The sequence below is a fragment of the Crocuta crocuta genome, unplaced genomic scaffold (genome assembly GCF_008692635.1).
Source record: "Crocuta crocuta isolate KB4526 unplaced genomic scaffold, BGI_CrCroc_1.0 scaffold405, whole genome shotgun sequence".
Taxonomy (NCBI): domain Eukaryota; kingdom Metazoa; phylum Chordata; class Mammalia; order Carnivora; family Hyaenidae; genus Crocuta; species Crocuta crocuta.
The window spans coordinates 73,547-99,259 of record NW_027531506.1 but is presented as its reverse complement, the minus strand read 5'-3'; the positions used below and the strand labels follow the sequence as shown (position 1 = coordinate 99,259).

Here is a 25,713-nt window from a genome sequence, read left to right as displayed (position 1 = left end):
GGTTCCATTAGCTGCAAGCTGTTTCTCCTGAAATGTCCTTCACTCTCAGAGTTTTCTGTATGTATCTCCAAAGTCAAAGTAAGATATCTGAGCTTCTGGAACTTGCCCCCCAGACTGCTGGGTCACAGAATGGCTTATTGGGCAGAGACTTTCCAAATCTATGAACAAATAATTATGCAATTCAGGAACACAAATTCAGACTAATTCCTGATCATGACAATTCACAAAAACCTGTGAAATGTAATGTTTTTCCATTCTTCTTTTTTTTGGGGGGGGTCCCTCATTTAAAAAATTTCTTAAAATAAGTAGGACAGAGAATATTCTTATTTTACAAATAAAGAAAACTCAGCTCTAAATCTTTAAGTAGCTCTGGGGGGAAAAATGGTCCTGGGAAGCCTGCTTTAATCAGTATTTCAAAGAATCATGAATCTGAAATGATCTCTCAAGGGTCTTGGCTCAGAATATTGCATGTTCAGGCTTCTATGATCTCATATAAAATCCCTGAGAATAAAAATATGTTAAATGGTGCTGAACTCAAATCCTCTGTAGTTAGGTTGCGGGTGATTTTTATCTCTCACAATGACAGTGTGAAGGTCTCAATAGAGCTAGGTTTGGAAGCACATCAATGTGGCTTCATATGCTGGATGTATAAACACTGCTGTGTGGTTTGGGTAAATTTCACCCTCTTTGAGGTCCTATTCCATCTTCAGTAAAAGTGGTATAATGAAATTTACCTTCATGGGGTGTCTGGGGAGACATGAGATGATGTATGTAAAAAGTTGGCCTACTGAGATATTCAGTTTCCTTTCTCATGCTTGAAAGGGAAATCATTTTCAGGATGCCTGGGTAGCTCAATCGGTTAAGCTTCCAACCTCAGCTCAGGTCATCATCTTTGCGCAGGTCATGATCTCACGGTTTGTGAGTTCGAGCCCCGAGTCAGTCTCTGTGCTCTCAGTTCAGAGCCTGGAGCCTGCTTCAGATTCTCTGACTCATTCTCTCTCTGTTCCTCCCCCCATTGTGCTCCTTCTCTCTCTGTCTCTCAAAAATAAGTAAATGTATTTTTTTTTTTAAAAAACTAATAAAAAAAAGAAAGAATGGGAAATCACATTCTAAAAATTTCTCTGTGGGTGTGTCACGATATGTCAAACTGAACATGCACTCATCAATTTTTATTCCCCTTACAGGGTCTCCATTACACTCTGCTCTTCTCCCACCAAACTGCTACCACCCACTCACAATTGTGCACTTGCTCTTTTCGTCATTTATTTTGAAGTGCATCCCATGTGTCAGACACAGAGCCAGCATTTGGAATATAAAGTTAGACAAGATAAAATGGGGTTCCCATACTTATGAAATGTATAACCTAATAGCAATACAGAAAAAAGGACAGTGTGATAGGCAATGATTCACTTTGATAAATAAATCCTTTAGGAGACAACATTTTGACTGTAGCCTCTCAGTCAACAGTTATCTGTGGAAATAGGTAATAGGAGAGACAGGTTCCATTCATGATAGGTCAGGGAGCAGATCTTGACAGCTCAAGGTCCTGGAACTTAGAACAGTGGTCAGAGTAATTGTGGGTGTGATCTAAAGCAGCTGGCTCCACTCACGCCTTTTGGTCTGGAAGCAACAATTGCCCTGGAGGCAAGAGGCAAGTGAAGATTATCAGCTGCATAAATTGCATATATGAACTAACCTCCATAAGTCATTCTTCATTTCCAAGCTAGGTCCTTTCTTGGTGCAATATAAGGAATCTAAGCTTTGGTTGAAAGCCATTTTTTGGCCTGAATTCAAATCCTGCTACTGGGTATGTGTGGCCTTAGGCAGTTTCCTCCTCCGTGAAATGGATGAGAAAAAGGTTACCCGAAGTAACATGCTTGACACTCCTCTCCCCTAAATTATTTTAGGTTGCAGTCATGGAAACAGGATAGGCCAGATTTTCAAGGCAGACCTTAATATCAAATATTCTATGTCTTTGTCCCTATACTAATACTTGATTCTTATAGTTTTCAAACTGTGCATGCTGGGTGTTGGGGAAGGGGAGTTGAAAAATAGGCTACAGCGAGTCCTTTTTGATTTGAATATTGCACAGAAATCTGAAATATGTGCAGATATTTCATGATGTGCTTGCAGGAGGGCTCTTTTATTGTGCAAACACTGCAAAGGCCAGATATACATACTTACTAGCACATGTAGTGAATGAAACTTCCAAAAAAATCTTAATATCTGTGCTTTTCCACAGGGGAGGGTAAATTGGCGTGACATCAAGTCTTGAAATTTAAAATTATGATGTATGTAGAAGGTGATGTTGCTGCTTCTATTATAGTCTCCCTTGTTATCTCCCTCTCACCCACTTTTCCTTCCTACAGCTAGTTCTCTCTGCTGCACATGACTGAAGCCCATATTCATTTTGCTCACAAATCCCTGCTTTTGCCTGGAAATGCAGAGTATTCTCGATTTACTTTCAGAGCACTACCCATTTATTCTATTCATGAGGCATCAAGGTTATATTCATTTCAACTCATGTAAAACTGTTTCTGGCAACACAATTTATAGAAAGAGAGCTGTGTACAAATTTGAACAAATGGGAAAGCAGTGATTTTTTAAGGCACCAGCAAGGGTGGAGCTTGAAATATGACATCTACTGGCACCAAGTCAAACAGCAGTTACCTCCAGGACACATGAGTCTCCTTTTCCTCTGAGTTCCTCAAAATACGGTTGGGAGAGTGGGCAGGTCCATTAGCTTAATTCTCACCAGGACATAAGAAACTGTCTTTGCTTTTATTCTATCAAAGATTTCTGAGTGGATACAAACACAATTTGTCCATCTAGTGGACAAATTAGCGCTAGTGGACACAGTACAGAAGTGTGTACCTACAGGAATATTCCAGTTACATGAAACTTATCACATAAAATGACAATGTGTTATTCATTCTATTTTCATTAACAGAAAATTCTAATATGAATCGAGGTCCAGCTTTGTATTACTTATTCTACTTAGACTTAGTTTGCTCAGCTGGAAAGAGGGTTGTTAAGACTGTGAATTTAAGTATCTTCCAGTTCAATATAAAACCACTGTGTTAAAGCAAAACAAATAAGCTCTGAGTCAGTGCTTATGAGTTTTCCCAAAATGGGCTGGCTTGAATGCATGATTTGGCTTAGTGGAAAGCTCAGAAGCATTTCCCACCATGTGGATCATACTACAGAGTCACTAAATCCTAGAATGTCATAGAAAAACAGACATCCAGTTTAGCTGTTAATGTTTGAGATGAGAATACTGAGAACCAGAGATAGAATATGATTCATTTGGGGCGCCTGGGTGGCTCAGTCAGTTAAGCGTCCAATTTTGGCTCAGGTCATGATCTCACAGTTCGTGGGTTCAAGCCCCATGATGGGTGCTGTGCTGACAGCCGGCTCAGAGCCTGGAGCCTGCTTCAGATTCTGTGTCCCTCTCTCTCGGACCCTCCCCTGCTCATGCTGTCTCTCTCTCTCTCTCTCTCTCAGAAATAAATAAGTAAATAATTTTTTAAAAAAATATATTTCATTCAAGATCACACAAGGAGTCCCATCAGAGTCAGAGCTAAAGCCAGCCCTTAGCAGTCTTGTGCCATTACCTTGGCCTACCTGTCCATGTATCCATCCATCTACTCAATAAATGCTATTGAAGGCCTATGATGTGATAAACACTCCACTAGACACTGCACTGCAGTGGCACATAGGACAAAGCGCCTGCCTTTCTGGAGTTTGGCTGGGGGGTACATGACCAACTGCCATCATCACCACTGCTTTTTCCAGTAGACTACTGGGATTTGCAACCCGTGACACTTGAACAGTGCCACCTGACCTTGTCCACTCTTTCTCTTTCTTTCTCTTCACTTTTTTTTATCCCGCATCCTTCCCTTTACTTCTTCATAACCTTATCCTTCCAAGACTAATCAACCTTGTTGACTTCCAGTAGGTTCCCAGCACTAAATGTTCAGACCCCTTCTACAAACATTCCTATTTAGATTTTACAGAACACATCTTCATTTATAAAAGCACAATTCTTCTCCTGTGAGGTCGTTTCTTAATGGAGTACCAGGGCCTGGGCCAAAGAGTTCATTGGGGTTCCAGAAATGTTGGAATTTCCTAAATAAAAGTAAGCCTTTTCTCATAAAAATTTCAAATCCTAATTTTATCATATATATTTAAAGTTATGTCACATATTAGTATATATGTGTATATATAGTATATATACATACAGTTTCTACATTTTTAGCATTTTGACATTTATTTGCCCATCTATTTGTACACAAACATTTTTCTATTAATATGAGTGCACAAACCAACTTGTTAACCGCTGCCTTAAGACATGATGTTTGAAGGGCGCCTGGGTGGCTCAGTAAGCTAAGCGTCCGACTTACACTCAGGTTGTGATCTCGCGGTTCATGAGTTCGAGCCCCGCATCAGACTCTGTGCTGACAGCTTATGGCCCAAAGCCTGCTTCAGAGTCTGTGTCTTCCTCTCACACTGCCTCTCCCCTGCTCATTCTCTCTTTCTCTCAAAAATAAATAAACATTAAAAAATGAAATGATGTTTGAGAATCCCATCATGCTCCATGAACCTCCTGTACCTTGAAATGACTCATCACAATTTTTTGCATCAGGTGGTTCCACTTGGACTTAGTAAACACGCAAAGGTGTCCAAAGTCATGCTGCAGAAAGAAACATTGAACCTAGAAGAGATGAAATTGTTGTTAGAGAAGTTGAGGAGTCAAGAGGAAATTAATATATGAGCCCATTCATAGTTTCCAGGGCCCATTGGAGAAGAACGGTGGGGGATCTCATCTGATCCCAAGCCAAGTTCACTTTCTATTATTTCACACTTGTGTACCTTTGTACATGGGGTTCTCTGATTGCACTATTCTCTGATCCTAGAACACTTTCCTTGACACTAGCAAAACCCTCCAGTGAGGAGTAGAAAGAGTATGGCCTTTGGAGTCAGGCAGATTTGGGTTCTAAACCATTCTTTACCTGTATGTATTGCACAGATCCTGGCAAGTTAGTCAATGTACCTCTGAACCCCAGCTCTTTGTCTGATAAGTAGAGATAATCATACTTTACTCATGGACTATTGGACAACTTAAATACCTACAAAGCGCTTGGCTTATGCTAAGCATTAAACAAACGTTTCTTTCCTTTCCAGTTTCCAAAAGAATTGTTTTTCAAAAAATAAAGTAAGTTGACTTTTCAAGAAGAAAATTAACATAAAATTCTGGAATTAACATTGATGTTAATTTTCCATAAAAACTTCTCCAATTATTCCAATGAGAATTAATTGCCTCTTTCTGCTTCAACAACACATGCTGATTCCTCTCTTTGATATCAATGTCATTCTGTCACATAGTATGTTTACAAGTTTGAACATCCATCTCCAACAGTGGAAGACCCTTTTCCCAAGGGCAGGAACCAGGTGCATTTCTTTTGGTATCCACAACACAGCGTTGTGCTCACAGAAAGCCATGTTTAGAGATTCACACTTCATTCAAGAAGGATTTATCCAATGTTCTGTTATGTGCCAGTTGTTGATGATCATTTATGGTGGAATCCATATGTTTTTTTTTAAGTTTTTATGTAAACTCCAGTTACTTAACATGCAATGTAATATTAGTTTCAGGTGTACACTATAGTGATTCCACATTTCCATACAACCCCTGGTGCTCATCATGGCAAGCTCCCTCCTTAACCGCCATCATCTATTTTATCCATTTCCTACCCACCTCTTCCCTGGTAACTGTCAATTTGTTCTCTACAGTTAAGATTCTGTTTCTTGGTTTGCCTCTCTTTCTTCTTATTGATTGGGAAGATGAATAAAAGAAAAAGACGAGAGTTACATGGCTAAGAAATGACTTCAGTTACTGAACTGGTATGGATAAAATTGGGCAAAGATTAGCATCTGTCATAAATTATATACTTCCTATGTGCCAGTCACTGTGCTAGGTGTTTTACACATTAACTTGTTTGGTAGAGAATATTTCCATAAAAAATTGTTTTCCCCATTCTACAGACCAGAGTCTGGGTCTAGCAAGGTGTGGTAACTTGCTGGTGCCAGACACTGATTGGTAGCTTGCCAGGAAGTGTCAGGCAGCAGCTGGCACTGGTCTACACGGAGAAGAAGACACCCTGAACATCCCCGTAAAACCAATGCCTGGGTTTAGAACAGTTGCTTACCTGGGAAATTGCGAGAAGGAGAGAAATGAATACTGTCACAAGCCAGCCGCTGCCAAAATGCCACACCATTAGCAAAGCCAGGGTTTCTAAAATCAAGATCTGGGTGAAGAGAAGGAAGAAGAACACCGGGTTGACACTGAACATGTTCATGGCCTCTAGTGTTCTCCGCAGTTCTTGGAAATCTTCCACCAACTGGGGCTGAGAAATAAATATTCACGGAAAGAATTAGTTCCCGCAAGGGAACACAAATGAACACAATTAATAATCTCTTTTATTATTTTTTATTACCTTTTTATTACTTTTTATTAAAATTTAATTACCTTAATTTTATGAATAGAAATGTAAGGGTATTGATTGGGCAAAATTAAAAACATAAAAACCATGAACACACAAAACCTTTTAAAAAGGTTACGATAATATTTTTTTCAGGAGAAGAGAAAGATGACTAATGATTTGTAAATGGTTCCTAAACTGTTTTGGAACTCAGAAACAGTGGGGTTTGGGGTGTCTGGGAGATTATTGTGTCTAACAGTTGCCTTTTAAATCATCAGTATTGGTTCAGGTTGATTGATCAATTATGCCTCGGGGAACTGTGTTGTCTACATGGACCTGTGTTACACTACTTAGTGGTATAGAATTTTCTACATCAGCACAGTTCAATTTGTGCAAAGAGTCCTTTCATTAAAGATAATGAGCATAGAAAAATATAGTCAACTTAGATGAGCTCAAAGGGTGACTTTCTTATGAGCTACTTGATGGATTCCTAGAAAAGGTAGGCTTTCTGGTGGCATTAGTGAATGTCTGCTGATGTGTATGTGTGTGCATGGGGGGGGCGGTTATCTGGTCCAGTGTCTCTGTAACATGCATGTGTGCATGTGTGTGCACATGCAAGGCTAGCATTGGTTTACAAGCTTGCCAATGACCTGGAGAGTCAGTGCAAGGCCTGGGAAGGAATATTTCTCAGCTTAGTGACTGATGAGTTTGAACCCAGGACACATGACACAATGATCAAGGTGTAAGAACTAGAGCAAGATGGTTAAGATACAGAAAAGGAGAGAAATTTCCAGTATAAAAAGAAAGAACTATGAACAAAATTCTAACTGCAAAATTTTCATCGCAAAATTCATAAGTCCAAGTTTTAAAAGATCTTCTGCCTGGGGTCATCTCTCAAGCCCCCATCAACTTTGGAATGTCGGTGACCCTGGATGAGTTTAAGAGGCAATTTCTAGAGTGCCTACCAACCTGACCATCTTTTCCAACTCATTTGTTGTACAGAGTAAGTGGTCAGCAAGTCCAAAAGAGCAACTGGTTTGAAATCATCAACAAGTCATTGACAGACACGACTTCAACCCATGCTTCCTTACATAAGTGTCATGCTCAAACTAATTATGTATTTACATATAACTGAGTATTATGTATTTACACACACACACACACACACACACACACACCTGAGTATCCACACATGGATTAAACAAAATACACAGCAAACCTTTAGCCCAAAGTCCAAAGTCCAATATTATTTTAGATATGAATGATTGCCTTATAATTCTCAGCCATTAGGGATTTTTCTTTTCCTTCAAGAAAATTTTACGAAAAACACGCTTTGCATCACCTTCTTTTTTTTTTTAATCTATATACCCTCCTACTGTAAATGATGGGGACATATCGGGAGGTGTGTGAATTTCTGGTGCCACAGCTGAGTTCATGATAATGATAGTATCTCAACATTATTAAGCATTTACTACATTCCACTCTCCTAAGCACTTGAAGTGCCTTTAACTCTTTCAAGAATCCCTCAATATCTCCTAGAGGTTGTGCTACTGTTGTTGCTATTTTACAGAGAGAGAAACTAAGCCATGGGGAGGTTTGGGGACTGGCCTGAACCCATACAACCGGTGGCAGGGCTGGGCTATGAATCTAAGCTATGAGCCCTTGGAGCCCTCATTGCCAAATTTAGAGCTCTGCTTCCTGACACCCAGCTGTGTGGGATGCACATGGACCTGAGCGGTGAGGCTAAGTGTCTGAGTTCTACACAAAACCAGTTCTGTGTCCTCAGATACTGCCTGCCCCTTGACAAGGTGGTTTCCTCATCTCTTGAAGCAGAAATAGAATCCTTATTCTATCCATCCCCCAATGATACATGGGACAGCACTAGGTACAAATTGTTTTGGAAGAATTGCACGGAATGTAAGCAGTTTTTTAAAAATTACAAAAAAACGAAATGCTCACTATTAGATAAAATCCCTTTAAGCTTTATGCAAAATCATCGTAGTGAATGTCTAATCTTAAACAGACACTGAACTTTGGAAGGCGGTATTTCAGGTAGCCAAGTATTATAGAAAGAAAGAGTGGCACCCTTCCTTGGGAATACCTAAGGGATTGGGTCCAGAAAGAAGGACTTGGAATCCCATTGTTTGCTACACTACCTATGAGACTTTCAGAAAGTTATTATTTCTCCTTGAACTATAATTTCAGCAAATGTAAAAAAAGGATACTGTTGGGGTATCACACCTTTCATTCAAGAGCTATTTATGGAGTCCCTACTACATGCTTAATCCTCTGCAGGTGGGTTCTTGAGGACACAGAGATAAGAAAAATATACATATTCCTTGTTTTCACGGAACATACTTGAGCAGAAAACACATACACAGACATCAGTTACAAGAAGCCACTGGGCGAAAAATTGTATCTGGATGTTTCCTGGCATAAGGAGGTACTAGAGACATGGGAATTCTATTTGGAGCAAGACCAAACTTTTCCTTCCTTTCTTACACAGAGATTTTAAAACGCTGAGTATCGAAGGAGGGTGACATTGTTCTGAAATATGCAAAATCTACTCATTTTTGCTATTACAGGCTCCCCCAGGCATAATGGCAAGTTTCTCACAGAAAATGATCAATTCCTGGGTATATGAGGAAATGATCAACTGGCTCTTGTCCACATCCCTCCACATGTTCCTGAGTCCTGAGACCTCACTCACGCTTTTGTTTCTCTCCTGGCTGGGCTCTTCCGGGGAAAGCTCTCCAATAAGCAGTGGCTTAAGATACAATTTTACGAGGTCAAGGTCCTGGTGCATGGCTCTGAAGATATCCTATAAATGACAGAGAATTGATAGAGGCTTAAGAGACATGTGTTTATCTATAGAACAGTTTCCTTCCTTACCTCATCCTGTGCCCATCTTGGGAATCAGCAGACTCTCAGATTTCTTCTAATCCCAGGTTGATGCTTCAACTTGAATAGTCAAAGTTACCTTTCGATTTTTTAAAAATTCTGTTAACATGTATTCATTCTTGAGAGATAGAGCATGAGTGGGGAAGGGGCAGAGAAAGAGAGGGAGACACAGAATCAGAAACAAGCTCCAAGATCCAGGATCATGGCTCTGAGCCACCAGCACAGAGCCCGATGCAGGGCTCTAACCAAAAACTTGAGATCATGACCTTAGCCGTATCTGGATGTCACCCAGACCCCCGGAAAATTACCTTTTGAAATCCTGTATGAAAGCCTCTTGCTGGAGATCCCCCTAATTTCCCCAACACAGCCAGGATATTATTAAACATTGGAAATATCACGGTTTATTTTATAGAGCACCAGAAGATGTAGTGTTCTTGAATTAATGAGCCACGGTGAATCTTTTAAGGCCAACATCAGGCTTGGTGGAAGTTGCTCACACAGAGGCACAAAGCAACCACAAGTAGCTATGAAAATCATATCTCCCATTAAACCTCCCTCTTGGTTCTTGGCCAGAATCAAGAGGAAAGAGGCCTTTGAATTAAGTTATTTCCAAAAAACCAACCAACCAACCAAACAACAACAGCAAAACAATTGAAAGTTGACAATGGTAGTGTAGGACAAATGCACAAGATAGCACTGGAGCATAGCCCCCTGAGGTCTGGATTGTCTAAAGAACACATTCTTGGCAAAGTTTTTTAGTGATGGTAACTCATCGCTCTTTCTAAAAAAAACCCAAAAATGCTAAGGCAGTCTCTTCGAGGGTTGTAACAGCCAGGTACAAACAAGTGACCAGCTGTGCTTTTCCCTATCTCAGGTCCATGTTAAGTAGCACCTCATAGAGGCTTTGAGAAGCAGTGGTGGTTCTCATATACTACTCATATTTAGAAGTAAGAGATACTCTCTTCACTCCTAGAGATTTAAACCATTTTTGGAAAAGGAAAATTCTCCAAGAGGTAGATGCTAGACTTTCTGCTATTGTGGCTTTGGCTACAGGAGTGATTGCAAATGAGGAAATATAACCAAGATCATAACTTGAATATGCGAAGCCAAACACATGACTCTAAAGCTCTAGTGTTCCATAGTACTGACTAAGACAATGAATCCTGGAATGGTCTTCCTGCCCCTAAATTCTGGTTTTATACTCACTAGCTCTGGAATTGTGGACAAGTCTCTTGACCTTCTCTGTGCTTCTATCTTCTCTAACATAAGGGTGATGGTAATAGCCAAGCAATTCATAAAGCTATTGTAGGAATTAAGCAAATCAACATATTAGCCATAGTTCTTGTGTGTATACATCTAGTGCTAAGAACTGAATACCTACATTATCTTCTATACAGCAGAGATTTTCTTCCTATACTCTAATACCTAATGTGGTATGAACTCTGAATTATTTTAGTAAATATAATGAATCTTCCATCTACAACGTGTAAAGCAACATTAGATACACCTAAGAACTACATAGAAGCCTAATTTATAAGACGGCATTTATATAATGAATACCATTAACTACAAGGGTGCAATATCAACTCTTTAGACTTCTCTTAAAGGTCTCTAGATTCAATAAGGAAAAATGGGCTTTGTATTTGCTAGAACTAGTGCAGTCTCTACTGTCCATTCTGCTTCTGCATACTTCCTCTGACTCACTTGGGAAATTATGCACTATATAATTTCAAAGGTATTTCTTAACGGTCACATTCTCCAAGTCTAAAACTTAGTTCCCCAAACCATTAAGAGAGCCATTCAGAGATTAAGGTGATTAAAGAGAGGGCAAGATGGCGGAGAAGTCAGGAGTTTGCTATATTCTGTCTGCATCTTTCAAACAAAGAAGGGTTGAGGCCAAAAAACTCTGAACGCAAGAAGCTGGGAGGAAAGGAGACAGAGTCCACTAAAAAGACAGCTTCATAGGTGCATGATTGTGAACTCAGGAAGACAAAAACTAGCTGGGACATAGAGGCAAGGAGGGGAGGGAGTCCCATCTGCGGAGAGACAAAAAGAAGAAAATAAAATAGCTGGGGAATCTTAGAACAGTCCCTGGAAGGGAGGAAAAAAGCATGGCTGAGACAGAGAGGAATTGTATCACTCCATCTCTAGCTGCAAGTCTTTCAGAGAGAAAGCCCGCTTCTAGTCACGGAGATTTCTTTCGGCTTGTGCAGGGGGATCGCAGTCGCAGTCAGATTCAAGAGGAGCCAGCCCCATAGTCGATCCTCCGATCCCCTAGTAGAAATCACCTGGGCTTGCAGGATTATACTCCCAGGCATATTATTATTGCAAACTGAGTAAGATTTGGAAACGAGGCTGGGCATGGGACATAAAACACGGCCCACCTTGGCCACGTCCACAGCACAGTGAAATCGGACCCAAAAGAGTACTTTGCAACGCCTGGTTTGAGAGTGGAGAGTGGGGTTGCCATTTTTCTCCCCACAACCACTGAGGCAGGGCCGAGGGAGCATAGTGGAAACAAGACCTGCTTGCACCAAACCATGCCCATCTGCACTACACAGCTGCTTGGTTACCTGAACCTGGATATGGAAGCAGCCCTCCCCCAAGAGCAACACTGACGCATTGCTGGATTAACTTGAGATCAATTGTTGCTATTCAGACAAATATTTTCCTTTATCCGGTCCATTTTTCTCCCTTCCTCTGGGCCCGGTTTTCTGGTTATAGTTTTGCTGAAACAGGCATATAGAATCCATTCGCTTGATGCATGTTCTATCTCCATCATTACCTACCTTTCTCTCTCTCTGAAATAATCAGAATATATAGTTTCTCTGGGTAACATTATTTTCATTTTTTTCTCCTTCTTTTTTTCTTTCTTTTCTTTTATTTTTATCTCCTGCAGTAGTCTCCTTTCTCTTTATCTGAAATAAGCCTTTTAGTCTCTCTGCCTGGTCAACATTCAACTTCTCTTTCTTCACACACTTGTTATTTCTCTCTTTGTATATGCTTCTCCCTCAACACACTACTCGTCATTTGTAGATGAGATTTCTGGTTTTATGCTTTTAGGCTGTCCTTTGTCTTTTGCTATTTTTGTTGTTTGTTTTTTGTGGTATTTTTGTTTGTTTTGTTTTGTTTTTCCTTTTTTCCTTTCGTTTGCTGGTTTGATTTGTTTGTTCATGTGCGTGTTTTCCTCCCTGTTTGTCTGTCTGTGTTCTTTTCGAGGACAACCTCAAGAAACAAGCCAAAGTACACAGAGTAGAGAGTATGAGTACAGAAACAAAATAACCCTACGAGTACAGAAATAAAATAACTAAAGTCCCAAAAGGAGACACCAAGAGACACCATTAAAAGAAATACATGAACAGAAAGGCTGTGGACAGTCAATAAGCCTCCTTTAAGATAACAGAACTCTCAGGTACAGAGTACATAATAATCTTTTAAAACTGACAAGAAAGGGGCATCTGGGTGGCTCATCAGTTAAGTGTCCGACCTCGGCTCAGGTCATGATTTCATGGTTCATGGGTTCGAGCCCCACGTAGGGCTCTAAGCTGCTAGCTCAGAGCCTGGAGCCATTTATGATTCTGTGTCTCCCTCCCTCTCTGACCCTCCCGTGCTCGTGCTGTCTCTCTCTCTCAGAAATTTTAAAAAAAAAAAAAAACATTATAAAAAAACTGACAAGAGGAAGAAAGCTAGTCAAAATGACAAACGGAATAACTCACCTCTAAAGAAATTCTGGGAAGAAGTGATGGCTAAAGGATTGCAGAAAACAGAGATAAGCAACATAACTGAACAATAATTTAAATCAATAGTCATAAATAAATCAATGGGCTTGAAAAAGGCATGGAAGACATAAGAGAAGCTATTGTTACAAAGGCTATAAAGCTTAAAAATTATTGTGATGAATTTAAAAATCCTATAAAAGAGATGCATAACAAAATGGAGTCGTCCAATGCACGGGTTGAAGAGGCAGAGAGAATAGGTGAATTAGAAGACACAATAATAGAAAAAGAGAAAACCAAGAAAAAAAGAGATAAACTGATCCAGGAGCACAAAAGGAGAGTTCGAGAACTGAGTGATACAATCAAACAGAATAAAGAGAGAGAAGAGAAAAAGAGAGAGAAAGGCGCTGAAGGGGTACTTGCACAAATTACTGCTGAGAACTGCCGCAATCTGGGGAAGGAAACAGACATTGAAATCCAAGAGGCACAGAGAACTGCCCTCAGACATAACTTGAATCAATATTGTGTATGACATATCATGCGGAAACTGGCAAAATATAAGGACAAAGAGAATTCTGAAAACAGCTAGGGATAAAAGCGCCATCACATACAAAGGGAAACCTATCAGAGTAGCTGCAGATCTACTGAAACGTGGCAGGCCAGAAAAGAATGGCAGGAAATCTTCAATGTGATGAACAGAAAAAATATGCAGCCAAGTATCCTCTATCCAGAAAGCCAGTCAATCATAATACAAGGAGAGATAAAGGTCTTCAAAAATATACAAAAATAGAAAAAATTCATCATACTAAACCAGCCCTACAAGGAATCCTAAGCGGGACTCTATGAGGGAAATGTTGCAAGGAATACAAGGTACCAGAGACACCACTACAAGCATGAATCCTACACCGAACACAATGACTCTCCAACCATATTTTTCAATAATAACTCTGAATGTAAATGGACTAAATGCTCCAATCAAAAGACATAGGGTAGCCGAATGGATAAAAAAGCAAGATCCATCTATTTACTGTCTACAAGAGACTCATTTTAGACCTGAGGACACCATCAGATTGAAATTAAGTGGATGGAGAGATATCTATCATGCTACTGGAAGCCAAAAGAAAGCTGGAGTAGCAATACTCATATTGGAAAAATTGGATGTTACGTAAATGCAGTAACAAGGGATGAGGAAGGGCATTATATAATAATTACAGGGTTTATCCAACAGGAAGAGCTAACAATTTTAAATGTCTATATGCTGAATATGGGAGCACCCAAATATATAAAACAATTAATCATAAACAGAAACAATCTTATGGATAAGAATGTGCTATGGCAACGAACTTTAACACTCTACTTACAGCAATGGATAGATCAACTAGACAGAAAATCGCTAAAGAAACAATGGACTTGAATGACACATTGGACCTGATGGACCTGAGAGATATATTTAGAACCCTACATTCTGAGGCTACAGAATTCTCTTTCTTAGGTGCGCATGACACATTCTCCTAGATATATCACATACTAGGTCATAAAACAGCTCTCAATAAATGTAAAAGAACTGAGATCATACCATGCACACTTTCTGATCACAATGCTAGGAAACTTGAAATCAATCACAGGAAAAAGTCTGGAAAATCTCCAAAAACATGGAGGCTAAAGAACATCCTACTAAAGACTAAAACAGCCAATCAGGCAATTAGAGAAGAAAATTAAAATATATGGAAATAAATGAAAATGAAAACAAAACAATCCAAACTCTTTGGAATGCAGCAAAAGCCATCCTAAGAGGAAAGTACACTGCTCTCCAGGCCTATTTCAAGAAAATAGAAAAAGCGCAAATACAAAAATCTAACAGCGCACCTAAAGGAACTTGACGCAGAGCAACAGGAACACCCCAATCCCAGCAGAAGAAGAAAAATAATAAATATCAGGATAGACATAAACAACATAGAATCAAAAATAAAATAGACCAGATCAATGAAACCAAGAGTTGTTTTTTTTTTTTTGAAAAAGTAAACAAAATTGATAAATCTCTAGCCAGGCTTCTCAAAAAGAAATGAGAGAGAACCCAAATAGACAAAACCATGAATGAAAATGGACTTATTACAACCAATCCCTCAGAAATACAAGCAATTATCAAGAAATACTATGAAATATTATATGCCAAAAACTGGACAATCTAGAAGATATGGACAAATTCCTAAACACACATGCACTACCAAATTCACACGGGAAGAGAGAGAAAATCTGAACAGACCCATTAGTAGTGAAGAAATTGAACCAATTATCAAATATCTCACAACAAATAAGAGCCACGGGCCAGACGGCTTCCCTGGGGAATTCTACCAGACTTTTAAATCAAAGTTAGTATCCAATCTTCTCAAGCTATTCCAAAAAATAGAAATGGAAGGAAAATCTGGACTCATTCTACAAAGCTAGCATCGTTTTGATTCCCAAACCAGTCAGGACCCAGCAAAAAAGTGAAACAGATCAATATCCTTGATGAATATGAATGCACAAATCCTCAACAAGATACTTGCAAATCGAATTCAACAGCATATGAAAAGAATTATCCACTATGATCAAGTGGGACTCATTCCTGGGTTATAGGGCTGGTTCAATATTCGCAAATCAATCAATGTGATATATCACATCAACAAAAGAAAAGATACAAACCGTATGAATCTGTCAATAGGTGCAGAAAAAACATTTGACAAAATACAGCATTCTTTCTTAATAAAGACCCTCGAGAAAGTCGGCGTAGAAGGAAACTACTTAAACATCATAAAACCCCTCTATGGAAGCTGTCAGCTAACATCATCCTCAGTGGGAGAAAACTGAAAGCTTTCCCCCTGGGATCAGGAACATGACAGGGATGTCCACTCTCACCTTAACACACTTAACCACTTAACACAGTGCTGAAAGTCTTGCATCAGCAATCAGACAACAAAAGAAATGAAAGGCATCGGAATTGGCAAAGAAGCAGCCAACCTTTCACTGTTCACAGATGACATGATACTTACTCTACAGGGAAAACCCAACAGACTCCACCAGAAGCATACTAGAATGATCCATGAATTGAGCAAAGGTGAAGAGTACAAAATCAACGTACAGAAATTGGTTGTCTTTTTATACACCAATAATGAAGCAACAGAAAGAGAAATCAAGAAACTGATCCCATTCACAATTGCACAAAAAGAAAAAAACATAAAACACCTAAAAATAAACCCAACCAACGGTGTAAAAGGTCTGTGTGATGAAAACTATAGAAACCTTATGAAGGAAATTGAGGAAGACACAAAGAAATGGATAAACATTCCATGCTCATGGATCAGAAGAATAAATATTGTTAAAATGTCAATACTACCTAAAGCAGTCTACACATTCAATGCAATCCGAATAAAAAATGCAACACCATTCTTCTCGTAACTAGAAAAAAGGATCTAAAATTTGTATGCAAAGACAAAAGACCCCGAATAGCCAAAGAAATATTAAAGAAGAAAACCAAAACAGGAGGCATCACCATTCCAGACTTTAGCCTCTACTACAAATCTGTAATCATCAAGACACTATAGGATTGGCACAAAAAAGAGACACGTAGACCAATGGAATAGAATAGAGAACTTAGAATTGGACCCACAAATGTATGGCCAAATAATCTTTGACAAAGCAGGAAAGAGTATTCAATGGGAAAAAGACAGCTTCTTTAACAGATGTTTCTGGGAGAACAGGACAGCACATACAAAGGAATGAAACTAGATCAGTTTCTTACAGCATACACAAAAATAAACTCAAACTGGATGAAGGACCTCAATGTGAGACAGGAAACCATCAAAACCCTAGAGAAGAAAGCAGGAAACAACCTTCTTGACCTTAACTGCAGCAACTTCATACTTGACACATCCCCAAAAACAAGGAAATCAAGAGCAAAAATGAACTATTGGGACCTCATCAAGTAAAAATCATCTGACGGCAAAGGAAACAATCAATAAAACTAATAGGCAACTGATAGAACGGGAAAAGATACTTGCAAATAACAAATCAGTTTAAAGGGCTAGTATCCAAAATCTATAAGGAACTCACCAAACTCCACATCCTAAAAACAGATAATCCAGTGAAGAAATGGGCAGAAGACATGAACAGACATTTCTCCAAAGAGGACATCCAGATGGCCAATGGACACAAGAAATGATATTGAGCTTCTCTCATCATCAGGGAAATAGAAATCAAAACCACACTGTGATACCACCTCACGCCAGTCAGAGTGGCTCAAATGAACAAATCAAGAGACTATAGATGCTGGTGAGGATGTGGAGAAATGGGCACCTTCCTATGCTGTTGGTGAGAATGTAAACTGTTGCAGCCACTCTGGAAAACAGTGGAGACTCCTCCAGAAATTAACAATAGAACTCCCCTGGGACCTCCAATAGCACTGCTAGGAATTTACCTGAGGGATACAGGAGTGCTGAAGCATAGGGGCACATGTATTCCAATGTTCATAGCAGCACTCTCAACAATAGCCAAATCATGGAAAGAGACTAAATGTCCATCAACCGACGAATGAATCAAGACAGTGTGCTTTATCTATACAATGGAATACTACATGGCAGTGAGGAAGAATGAAATTTGGCCATTTGTAGTAACATGGATGGACCTTGAGGGTGTTATCCTGAGGGAATAAGTCAGGAAGAGAAGGACAGATACCATATGTTTTCACTTATAAGTGGAACAGGAGAAACTTAACAGAAGACCATGGTGGATGAGAAGGGGAAAAAATAATTGGGCAGAGGGAGAGAGGCAAACCATGAGAGACTCTTAAAAACCAAGAACAAAATGGGGCGCCTGGGTGGCTTAGTCGGTTAAGCGTCCGACTTTCGCTTAGGTCATGATCTCGCGGTTCGTGGGTTCGGGCCCCGCGTCGGGCTCTGTGCTGACTGCCAGCTCAGAGCCTGGAGCCTGCTTCAGTCTGACTCCCTCTCTCTCTGACCCTCCCCTGCTCACGCTGTCTCTCTCTATCTCTCCTAGAAATAAATAAAACATTAAAAAATTAAAAACAAAAAAACAAAAAACCAAGAACAAACTGAGGGCTGATGGGGGTGGGGGAGAGGTGAAGGAGGGTGATAGGCATGGAGGAGGACACTTGTTGGATGAGCACTAGGTGTTATATGGAAACCAACTTGACAATAAAGTTTTAAAAATTAAATAAACAAAACCAGACACAGAAAAAAAGGTGATTAAAATATTTCAAGATAATCCATATTGGCAAATCATACTCTATTTGCTAAGAGAATGTTAGCATGGAAAACATTCTGATGGATCAAGATAAGAGTGCAGAAGGAAGGTAAGCCATTGAAATTTTGTTTTACTCAGAACAGTCATGCAGAGTCCTGGAACAGTGTGCTGACAATAACATTCTTTTGAGGTCATTGTTGTTGTGGGTTTGTTTTTTGTTTTTTTTTTCTGATTCCCAGCAAGTTTTGTAAGCAACACTGTGGTAACAGATCCTGAAGACCAACAGAGTTTTCCATCATAGATGGTATTGATCTGATAAACAGCACAACAAAGGAGTTTATGTAGTTTTAGATATTCAATGTAAAAGAATTTCCTAATTGAGTCTGGATATTGTGGAAGTCCTGAAATCCTCTTTTTGAAAGACCTGTAAAAATAAGCTATGTTATAGACACTCTTGGATAAGTATATTCCTAATAAAGGAAGGAAGGGGTAAAATGAAGGGGAGAGGGGATAAAGGTAATGCCTGTTGAGTATATCCTGTGTACAAGGCACTGTATGGTCCAACTCCTAATCATCACCTTAGATCTCTGAGGTTCCATTGCTTCTGCTATAAAAATAAAGATCTCAAGTCTCAGAGAAGAGAAACGTCTTATGCAAAACGCCACAGTAAATAGGTAAATAGTAGAGCTGGGATTTGAACTAAAGGCTATGTGATTTTAAAAGCCACGAAGCTATAAACGTTTATTCCAGCCTTAACACATATAATTCTGTGTCTGAAAGGCCTCTCAGGAGAGCAGTGATGCCAGATTGTTTGGATGATGCTGAAATCAGTATGTATCTGCGGGGCAGATAGTAATGACGTCTCTCCGCATGAGGTCTTAATCCCCTGAATCACTTTGCTTCTGGCTCCAACCGACCTCTCCAGGCTTACCTTTCACTGCCACTACCCTTCATGAACCATCTTGTCCACCAGATCTGACCTCTCCTCATTCCATAAATATTCCATGCGTGTCTATTGTTCTGAAGTTTTTCATATACTATTTCCTTGGTCTTGACTGCCTTCCTCCATCCTCTCTCTATAAAAACTTCTCCCCACCCTTCAAGATTCATATTAATATTGTCTCCCTCTAGCTCAGGAAAGTTATTTATGATTTCTTCTAGACGCCTGTAGCCCCTGGAACTTTTAAAATTGTATTGTAATGAAATTGTGTACTTGTCCCCTCTCTAGTGGTTTCGGTATTTTTCTCATCCGAAATTTAGTATAATCGGTATGTAGCATTATTTGGATTCAGGTGTGCAACAGAATGATTTGATATTTGTATGTATTGGAAAATAATCACCGCAATAAGCCTGGTTAACATCAACCACTTTACATAGTAACTAATTTTTTTCTTGTGATGATAACTTTTAAGACTTTTTTTAATTCTGGCATTCTAAAACCTTATGGAGGATCTAGCATACTAGCTAACTGTTTAGGCTTTGAAAATAAGATCAAATAAATCAATAAGTGATTGTATGCTTTGTATTATATTCAGTTTGTCTGGTGTGGGTTGAAATTTTCCAAATTCAGGAAAGAAAACACCATTGGCAAATACATATATACACACAGTCACAAAGCAAGAGAACTACAACATGGATTTTGATTTACTCACCTTCGAAAAGCTCACCAGAATAGTCAGCACCCAACCACGTACTCATTCTCACTTCTTTGAGTGATTTCTGTTATGCTTACCCTTCTCATTTTTCATGTGCTCCAACCAAGGCAAAGACTAGAACTAGTCCCCGCATTTTTTGGGTAGAGCATGAGTTGTGAATATGTCAGTTCATAAGGAATGCCCTCTTACCCTTTTTCTTGGGAGAAAGCCATTTTGCAATGGAGAATGGTCACTTGAAGTTATTCAGATTCCCCTTCACCCACAGGAATAAACAGAGGGTTACTTTTGTGTTGCAACTCATTTTATTGCTCAAGAGCTTTCATTATTTGAAAGCTTCTACCAAGTGAAATTTTTTTCTGTAATAATTTCTGTGGAGCTACAACCCTGTTTCTCTGTTTCTCTCTCTCTCTCTTTCTCTCTCTCTCCACACTCCCCCCCCATCTGCTCATCCTCCTGGCTTCCCTATCCTGTCATCGATGTAGCCATTAGTCCCTATGTCACATATGCACAAGTCAGCCAGACTGCTTCTCCCTGATTACTAAACCAGTCACTCACCACATTTTATAAATTGTGTCATCTAGACATCCTTTGCAGCCATCCCCTCTGTTCCTTTCCTGTGGTCAATGCCTTGTTCAGACTGTCAATACATTCCCTAGGCTCCCTCCTTAATTTTGGCTGACTCCTCTTTAGTTCAGCCTTTACTTGGCTGCCAGGCTGGCCTTTCTGAAAGAAGGTATTTCCTCATGGCCCATCTTCACCTGTTAGCACCTCAGCACCCCACTCTACTTCTCCACCTATTTTCTGCATTAATCATTGTTCCAGTGAGAACCAGATTCTTTAAGAAATGTTGACAACCTAGAGAAGATACAACTAATGATTACTGATTATTACTTTCCTTTCACTAATACTTAGAAATACAGGTTGGTTTTGTTGTGGTGATTGGGGGTGAAGAGGGATGCTGACTAGGGTAGTGTCATTACGTGTAGTGGAAGAAGTAGAAGAAGAAGACATGGCTCAGATTTCAACACCCTTCCTCTGCTTCCCTTTTTTCTTTCTCTCCTTTCCCTTCTTTCTTTCCTCCCCATGGCATGATAGTCACTGAGCACTTGCTACATACCAATATTGTCCTAAAAAGAAAGTGAATAAGTTGGGATGCTCATTCTGGCTGGGTCGTTACTCCTAACGTGAATCCGATTTTCATTCCACGTATGTGCACATCCCCTCTTCCTCCTGCCCTAGCCTTACCTCCATCGGTCCCATACCATCTTTTGGGAGATGCACATGGCTCTGCTGTCTTTTACATGGTACCCCCTCCGAATAGCTGGATGGACTTTTCTATATTTCTTCTAAGTGGTCGTCATCCTTTCCCAGTCATATTGACCTTTGGCCTTCATTAGAAAGAACTCAAGTTTCTCAGTGTCCTACGTAGAATGTGGTGTCCAGAGATAAAAAGTGGGTTGACCACCACACAGGATACTTAACTTGCTTTCCTTCTTCTGGAAATGCTGCGCATGTATTTATTCCTTTCATGTCCAGGAACATATTATTGCCTTACATGAAGCTTGTGCCCAATTATTGTTTCATATGCATGGCTTGTCCTCAAATGCCTTGCCATCTTCATTTAATACTTGCAAAACAGCCCATGAAATGGATATATTGATAACTATATAATCAATTCTTCTTGGACTTACAGGTTGTTTCTGGCTTTTCTCCAGAAAACTCTCATCACATTAGAAGACTGGGCCAAGACTGTAATTTTTACCACTGCATCTTTAGTTTTAAATCATATAGTTTAAAAACAATCAGACAACTCAGATGGGAAATAACTGGAGTTGATGTACCGATTTTGTTTTATGGAATCTTTTCTTTGGAGAAATTAAAATCCATCTCAGAAGAACTAAGGAAAATAAAACAGAAGATCTGCCATTTTATTCAGTGCCTAATCAGTCCCAAACACCATCAATACTACTGACTTTCACAAGACTAACATGTAAGTATTATTATCCCCACTTTCTAGATAAAAAAGCCAAGTCTTGAAGAGCTTCAGCACCTTCCTCAAGACATTCTTAGTAAGTGGGAGACCTCAGAAACAGCAGCGCCTTTTTCATTCCCAAATCTGTACTCTTAATCATTATGCTGGGCCTTTAACAAGGGTTTTAGAATGGCTGACTACATGAATGAGTTAATTAATGATCTCGTGGGAAAGACTATCATTATTCACCTTTTATAAGGAGGGTGGAAGCTCGGAGGAGAGTTTCCATGCAAATAAAAGAATGGTGCTCTCGTCTGGGCTGATGCTGCCATGGGTTGAAGGCCAGCTCACAGAGACTATCCTTTTCTTAGGTCCAAAGCACACCTTCAGGGCACACCTTGCAAACACCTCTTAGGCTGTAGAGTAAGCTTCTGATTGTAGGTCCCTTCTGTCCTGCCCTCCTTCACTAGAGAGCATGATACTTCTCCACCATGGGCCCCTCTGTTCCCAATAGGATGAAATTAAATATAATCAGGATTTCTAAGCTGGTGGTAAACAGGAAATAATAATCACACCTCTGAGGCTATGGATACCAGCGAGATACATCATAACAGTTAAAATTTGATGAAACTTTATTAAATGTTTGGCATTGTGCTAAACAGTTTGCAAGCATTAGTCCCATATACCATAATCCAGTTAGATTGGTAAAGTCATTTCCATTTTGCCAATGATGAAACAGGGGCTGCGAGTATGTCAATAACTTTCCCACATTCACATAACCAGTAGGAAAGCCAAAGCTCCCTGAATTCTAAGTAGCTATGGGGTTTTCCATTTGTCAGAACTCTTCGGGAGCCTCCCATTCCTCTTGAACCATCTTCCTTCACAAGAATCTTTTTGCTGAACATTTTGGATTTACTTACCTAAAGTACACGTCTAACTATGCTTAGGATACTTCCTCTTAAGATATGAATACGAACAAGGTATGGGTATTTTCTTCTAAAGTCCTGATGATTTCTATTTTATTAGTTAATTCCTCCTTGTTGGCTAGAATTGGATGCTGAATCCTCTTTTCCTAACCTCTGGGAGATCAACATCATAAATATCTACAGATCCATCAGCTCAGCTGTCTAAAGCTGAATGAGCTTGATAGTTATTTCCAAGTTGGTTGAAGGCCTGCATCTTTGCCAACACATTGTCCGAGTCTGATTCTGTGTCTTGGATTAGAAAAGCACTATCCTTAATTGTAGGTTTACCTTATTGTCATTTGCAGCAGTTTGATGCCTATCAGATGAATTATTGCCTTTCTTTCACACACCCCATTTATAAGAGTTGAGAAATTTCTAGCTTGGAACAGATATTATTTTTCCTAGCTTTTACTCAGCCATTTGCAACTTTCTTCTTAAAAGACACTGACAGATGGTAACCACACTTGTGGTGAGCACAGCATAATGTATAGAGTTGTTGAATCACTATACTGTACACCTGAAACTAATGTAACATTGTCTGCCAACTATACTAAAGAAAGAAAGAATGACTCAAAATCAAACAAAACAAAACACCAATAACAAAACCAAATCCAAAGTTCATGGACAGTATCCACTGTCAACATCTGAGCTCATCCCAAAGCAAGAGCTAGAACTTGAGGCTTAATTTGCTTTCAGATTTTTGCTGTATAGGAATCCTGAAGAATTGGTTTGAGAGGAGATGGGCAATTGTGGAGTTTGAGCACATACTCAAAATGGTTTTGGGAAGAGAGCCAAGACGCAGCCAACCACCCACCAGCGGAAAGACAGAAGGCAGAGCTTTGAGTTCCTTACCGTGGCGTCTTCCCCAGCACAGTGGTTGAGGACTTGGCTCCCCCCTGGATGCCTGTTGGCCCAGCCAGTAACATCATAGACCTTGCGATTGATCACCAGCCACTGATCAGCCTCCTGATTGTGCTTCTGGATCTCCTGCCAGCTGTACACGTTGAGACTTTTTCTGGGCATGCCACACTTCCCATTTGCCTCCTGCTTTACGGAGACCTCGCCTCTCCCATTTGCCACTGGTTTCCCATTGGCTTGATACTTCTCACCCAGGTATTGCTGACCCTCTTCCAGAAGGCTCCCATTACCTGCATGCTTGTCTTCAAACTTCATTATCACTGCCCCCTTGAATTTTCTGGGTCGACTCCTTAAATTTCTAATATTTGCCTCTGATTAGACCATAAAAAGACACTTTTCCTTCTCTCTTATTGTGCAGTGTGATGCCTGCACAGAAAATATTTTAGCCCAGTTATCTCTTCACAAACCTGACAGTGAGCTCATCCCCAGCCTCACATGTCTCTGCCTGTCCTGATCTTCTCTATCCTGATAGAAACTGGATCACCTTCCCTCTCTCTGCTGGCTGGTGTCCTAGCATCCTCCTCCTTCATCTTTAAATGTCCTCTAGTAAAGAGCTTGATCTAATCAGAGTTGGTCTGAAAGTTGTGACATGCCCCAGGGCTGTGGGGTGAGGCTCAGGTCACAGGGATGGCCTACACTGTCACTTTGTGGGGTTAGGTTCGCAGCCCTCTATTGTGCCTGTGGATGGAGTCATTTAGGTTTGCTAATTCTACATGTGAGCGAAAACTTTCCAAATCGACAGGATGATGTGAATGCTTGGTGGACTTGGGAAATATTCTATATGGCAACTGTGATTTCTCCCTAGGGTTTTCACTTTTTTAAACAACATTCTTTGAAAGAAAAGTTTACATTTACCAAAAAAGCCATTGAGCAAAAGAGAGTAGTTATTCTCTTTTCTTTGAAGCTGTCTAAATCTGGCACACTCCTAAAGGTAATAGCAACAGATCTTTCCCAGATTGCATGATGATTTGCCAAGCGCTTTTCACATGTTTCATCTGATTTGTTTATCACATCAAACTTTTGAGGAAGGCCCTATTTCCCAGGTGAGAAAACATAGGCTGAAGACCTCACTTCAGTGACAAGTAAGTTGGTGCATAAACCTAGACTTTCTGATTCCAGATCCCTGGCTTTTTCTACTGCATTCTCCAAACCTAGGGTCTAGACATAATAACTTGACTCAGTGGTTTAGAAATGAGGCAGAAGGAGAGATTCTCGGGTAGTGTAGTGGAAGTGGTGGGGAAGGTGTTCATTTTGGAAAAGAAGCAGCATGAAATAATAGAAAACACCCATTCTCATATTTGGGAATCAGTCTTAAGTAACTCATCAATAATTCAGCTGATTCATACACTAGGTGTTTAATCCTAGTACTGTATATAGTGGATAAAAATCAGAGATGGCCTAAATGTACAGCAAAAGGAAGAAGGCTGATGAACTCTGTATATGTTGAATATTATATAGATATTTAAAAAGAAGTTTTTATAGAATTTTTAATTTCATGGACTCATGTTTACAATATAAAAAGTGAAAAAATAGTCTAAAAATTGTATTTACTGAATAGTGTCTGATTGTAAATAAAAATGTCAAAGTGTTGGCATTCGTTTGGATTATAGTGACATTGAAACATGTTTCCATTTGTATTTTTAACACTATTTCCCAGATGTTATACAAACGAATAATGCTACTCAATGATTTAGTGGAAAAAAGCAGTTTAAAGAAAAAGTAAGGACCCAAAGGAAGAAAAATAAAGAGGATGATTTTGGAGCTAGATGATCCTGGGGTCATATTTCTTTCTACTATTAGCTGTAGAGCACCATGCTAATCACCTTACTTCTCTGGGTCTTAGTTTTCCTATCTGTAAAATGAATA

General features: G+C 39.6%; 1 protein-coding gene across 1 annotated transcript in view; it reads right to left on the bottom strand.

Moving 5' to 3' along the window:
* LOC144238530 (fatty acid desaturase 2-like protein FADS2B) overlaps positions 1 to 24,102 on the bottom strand; it is a 37,680-nt gene extending 13,578 nt beyond the window's left edge. The window contains exons 1-4 of the mRNA XM_077772332.1: positions 23,782 to 24,102; positions 9,193 to 9,303; positions 6,210 to 6,407; positions 4,613 to 4,714 (exon numbers count right to left, since the gene is read on the bottom strand). Of these exons, the coding sequence (XP_077628458.1) occupies positions 4,613 to 4,714; positions 6,210 to 6,407; positions 9,193 to 9,303; positions 23,782 to 24,102 (732 nt within the window). The remainder of the gene's footprint in view (positions 1 to 4,612; positions 4,715 to 6,209; positions 6,408 to 9,192; positions 9,304 to 23,781) is intronic.
* Positions 24,103 to 25,713: the final 1,611 nt, after the last annotated feature.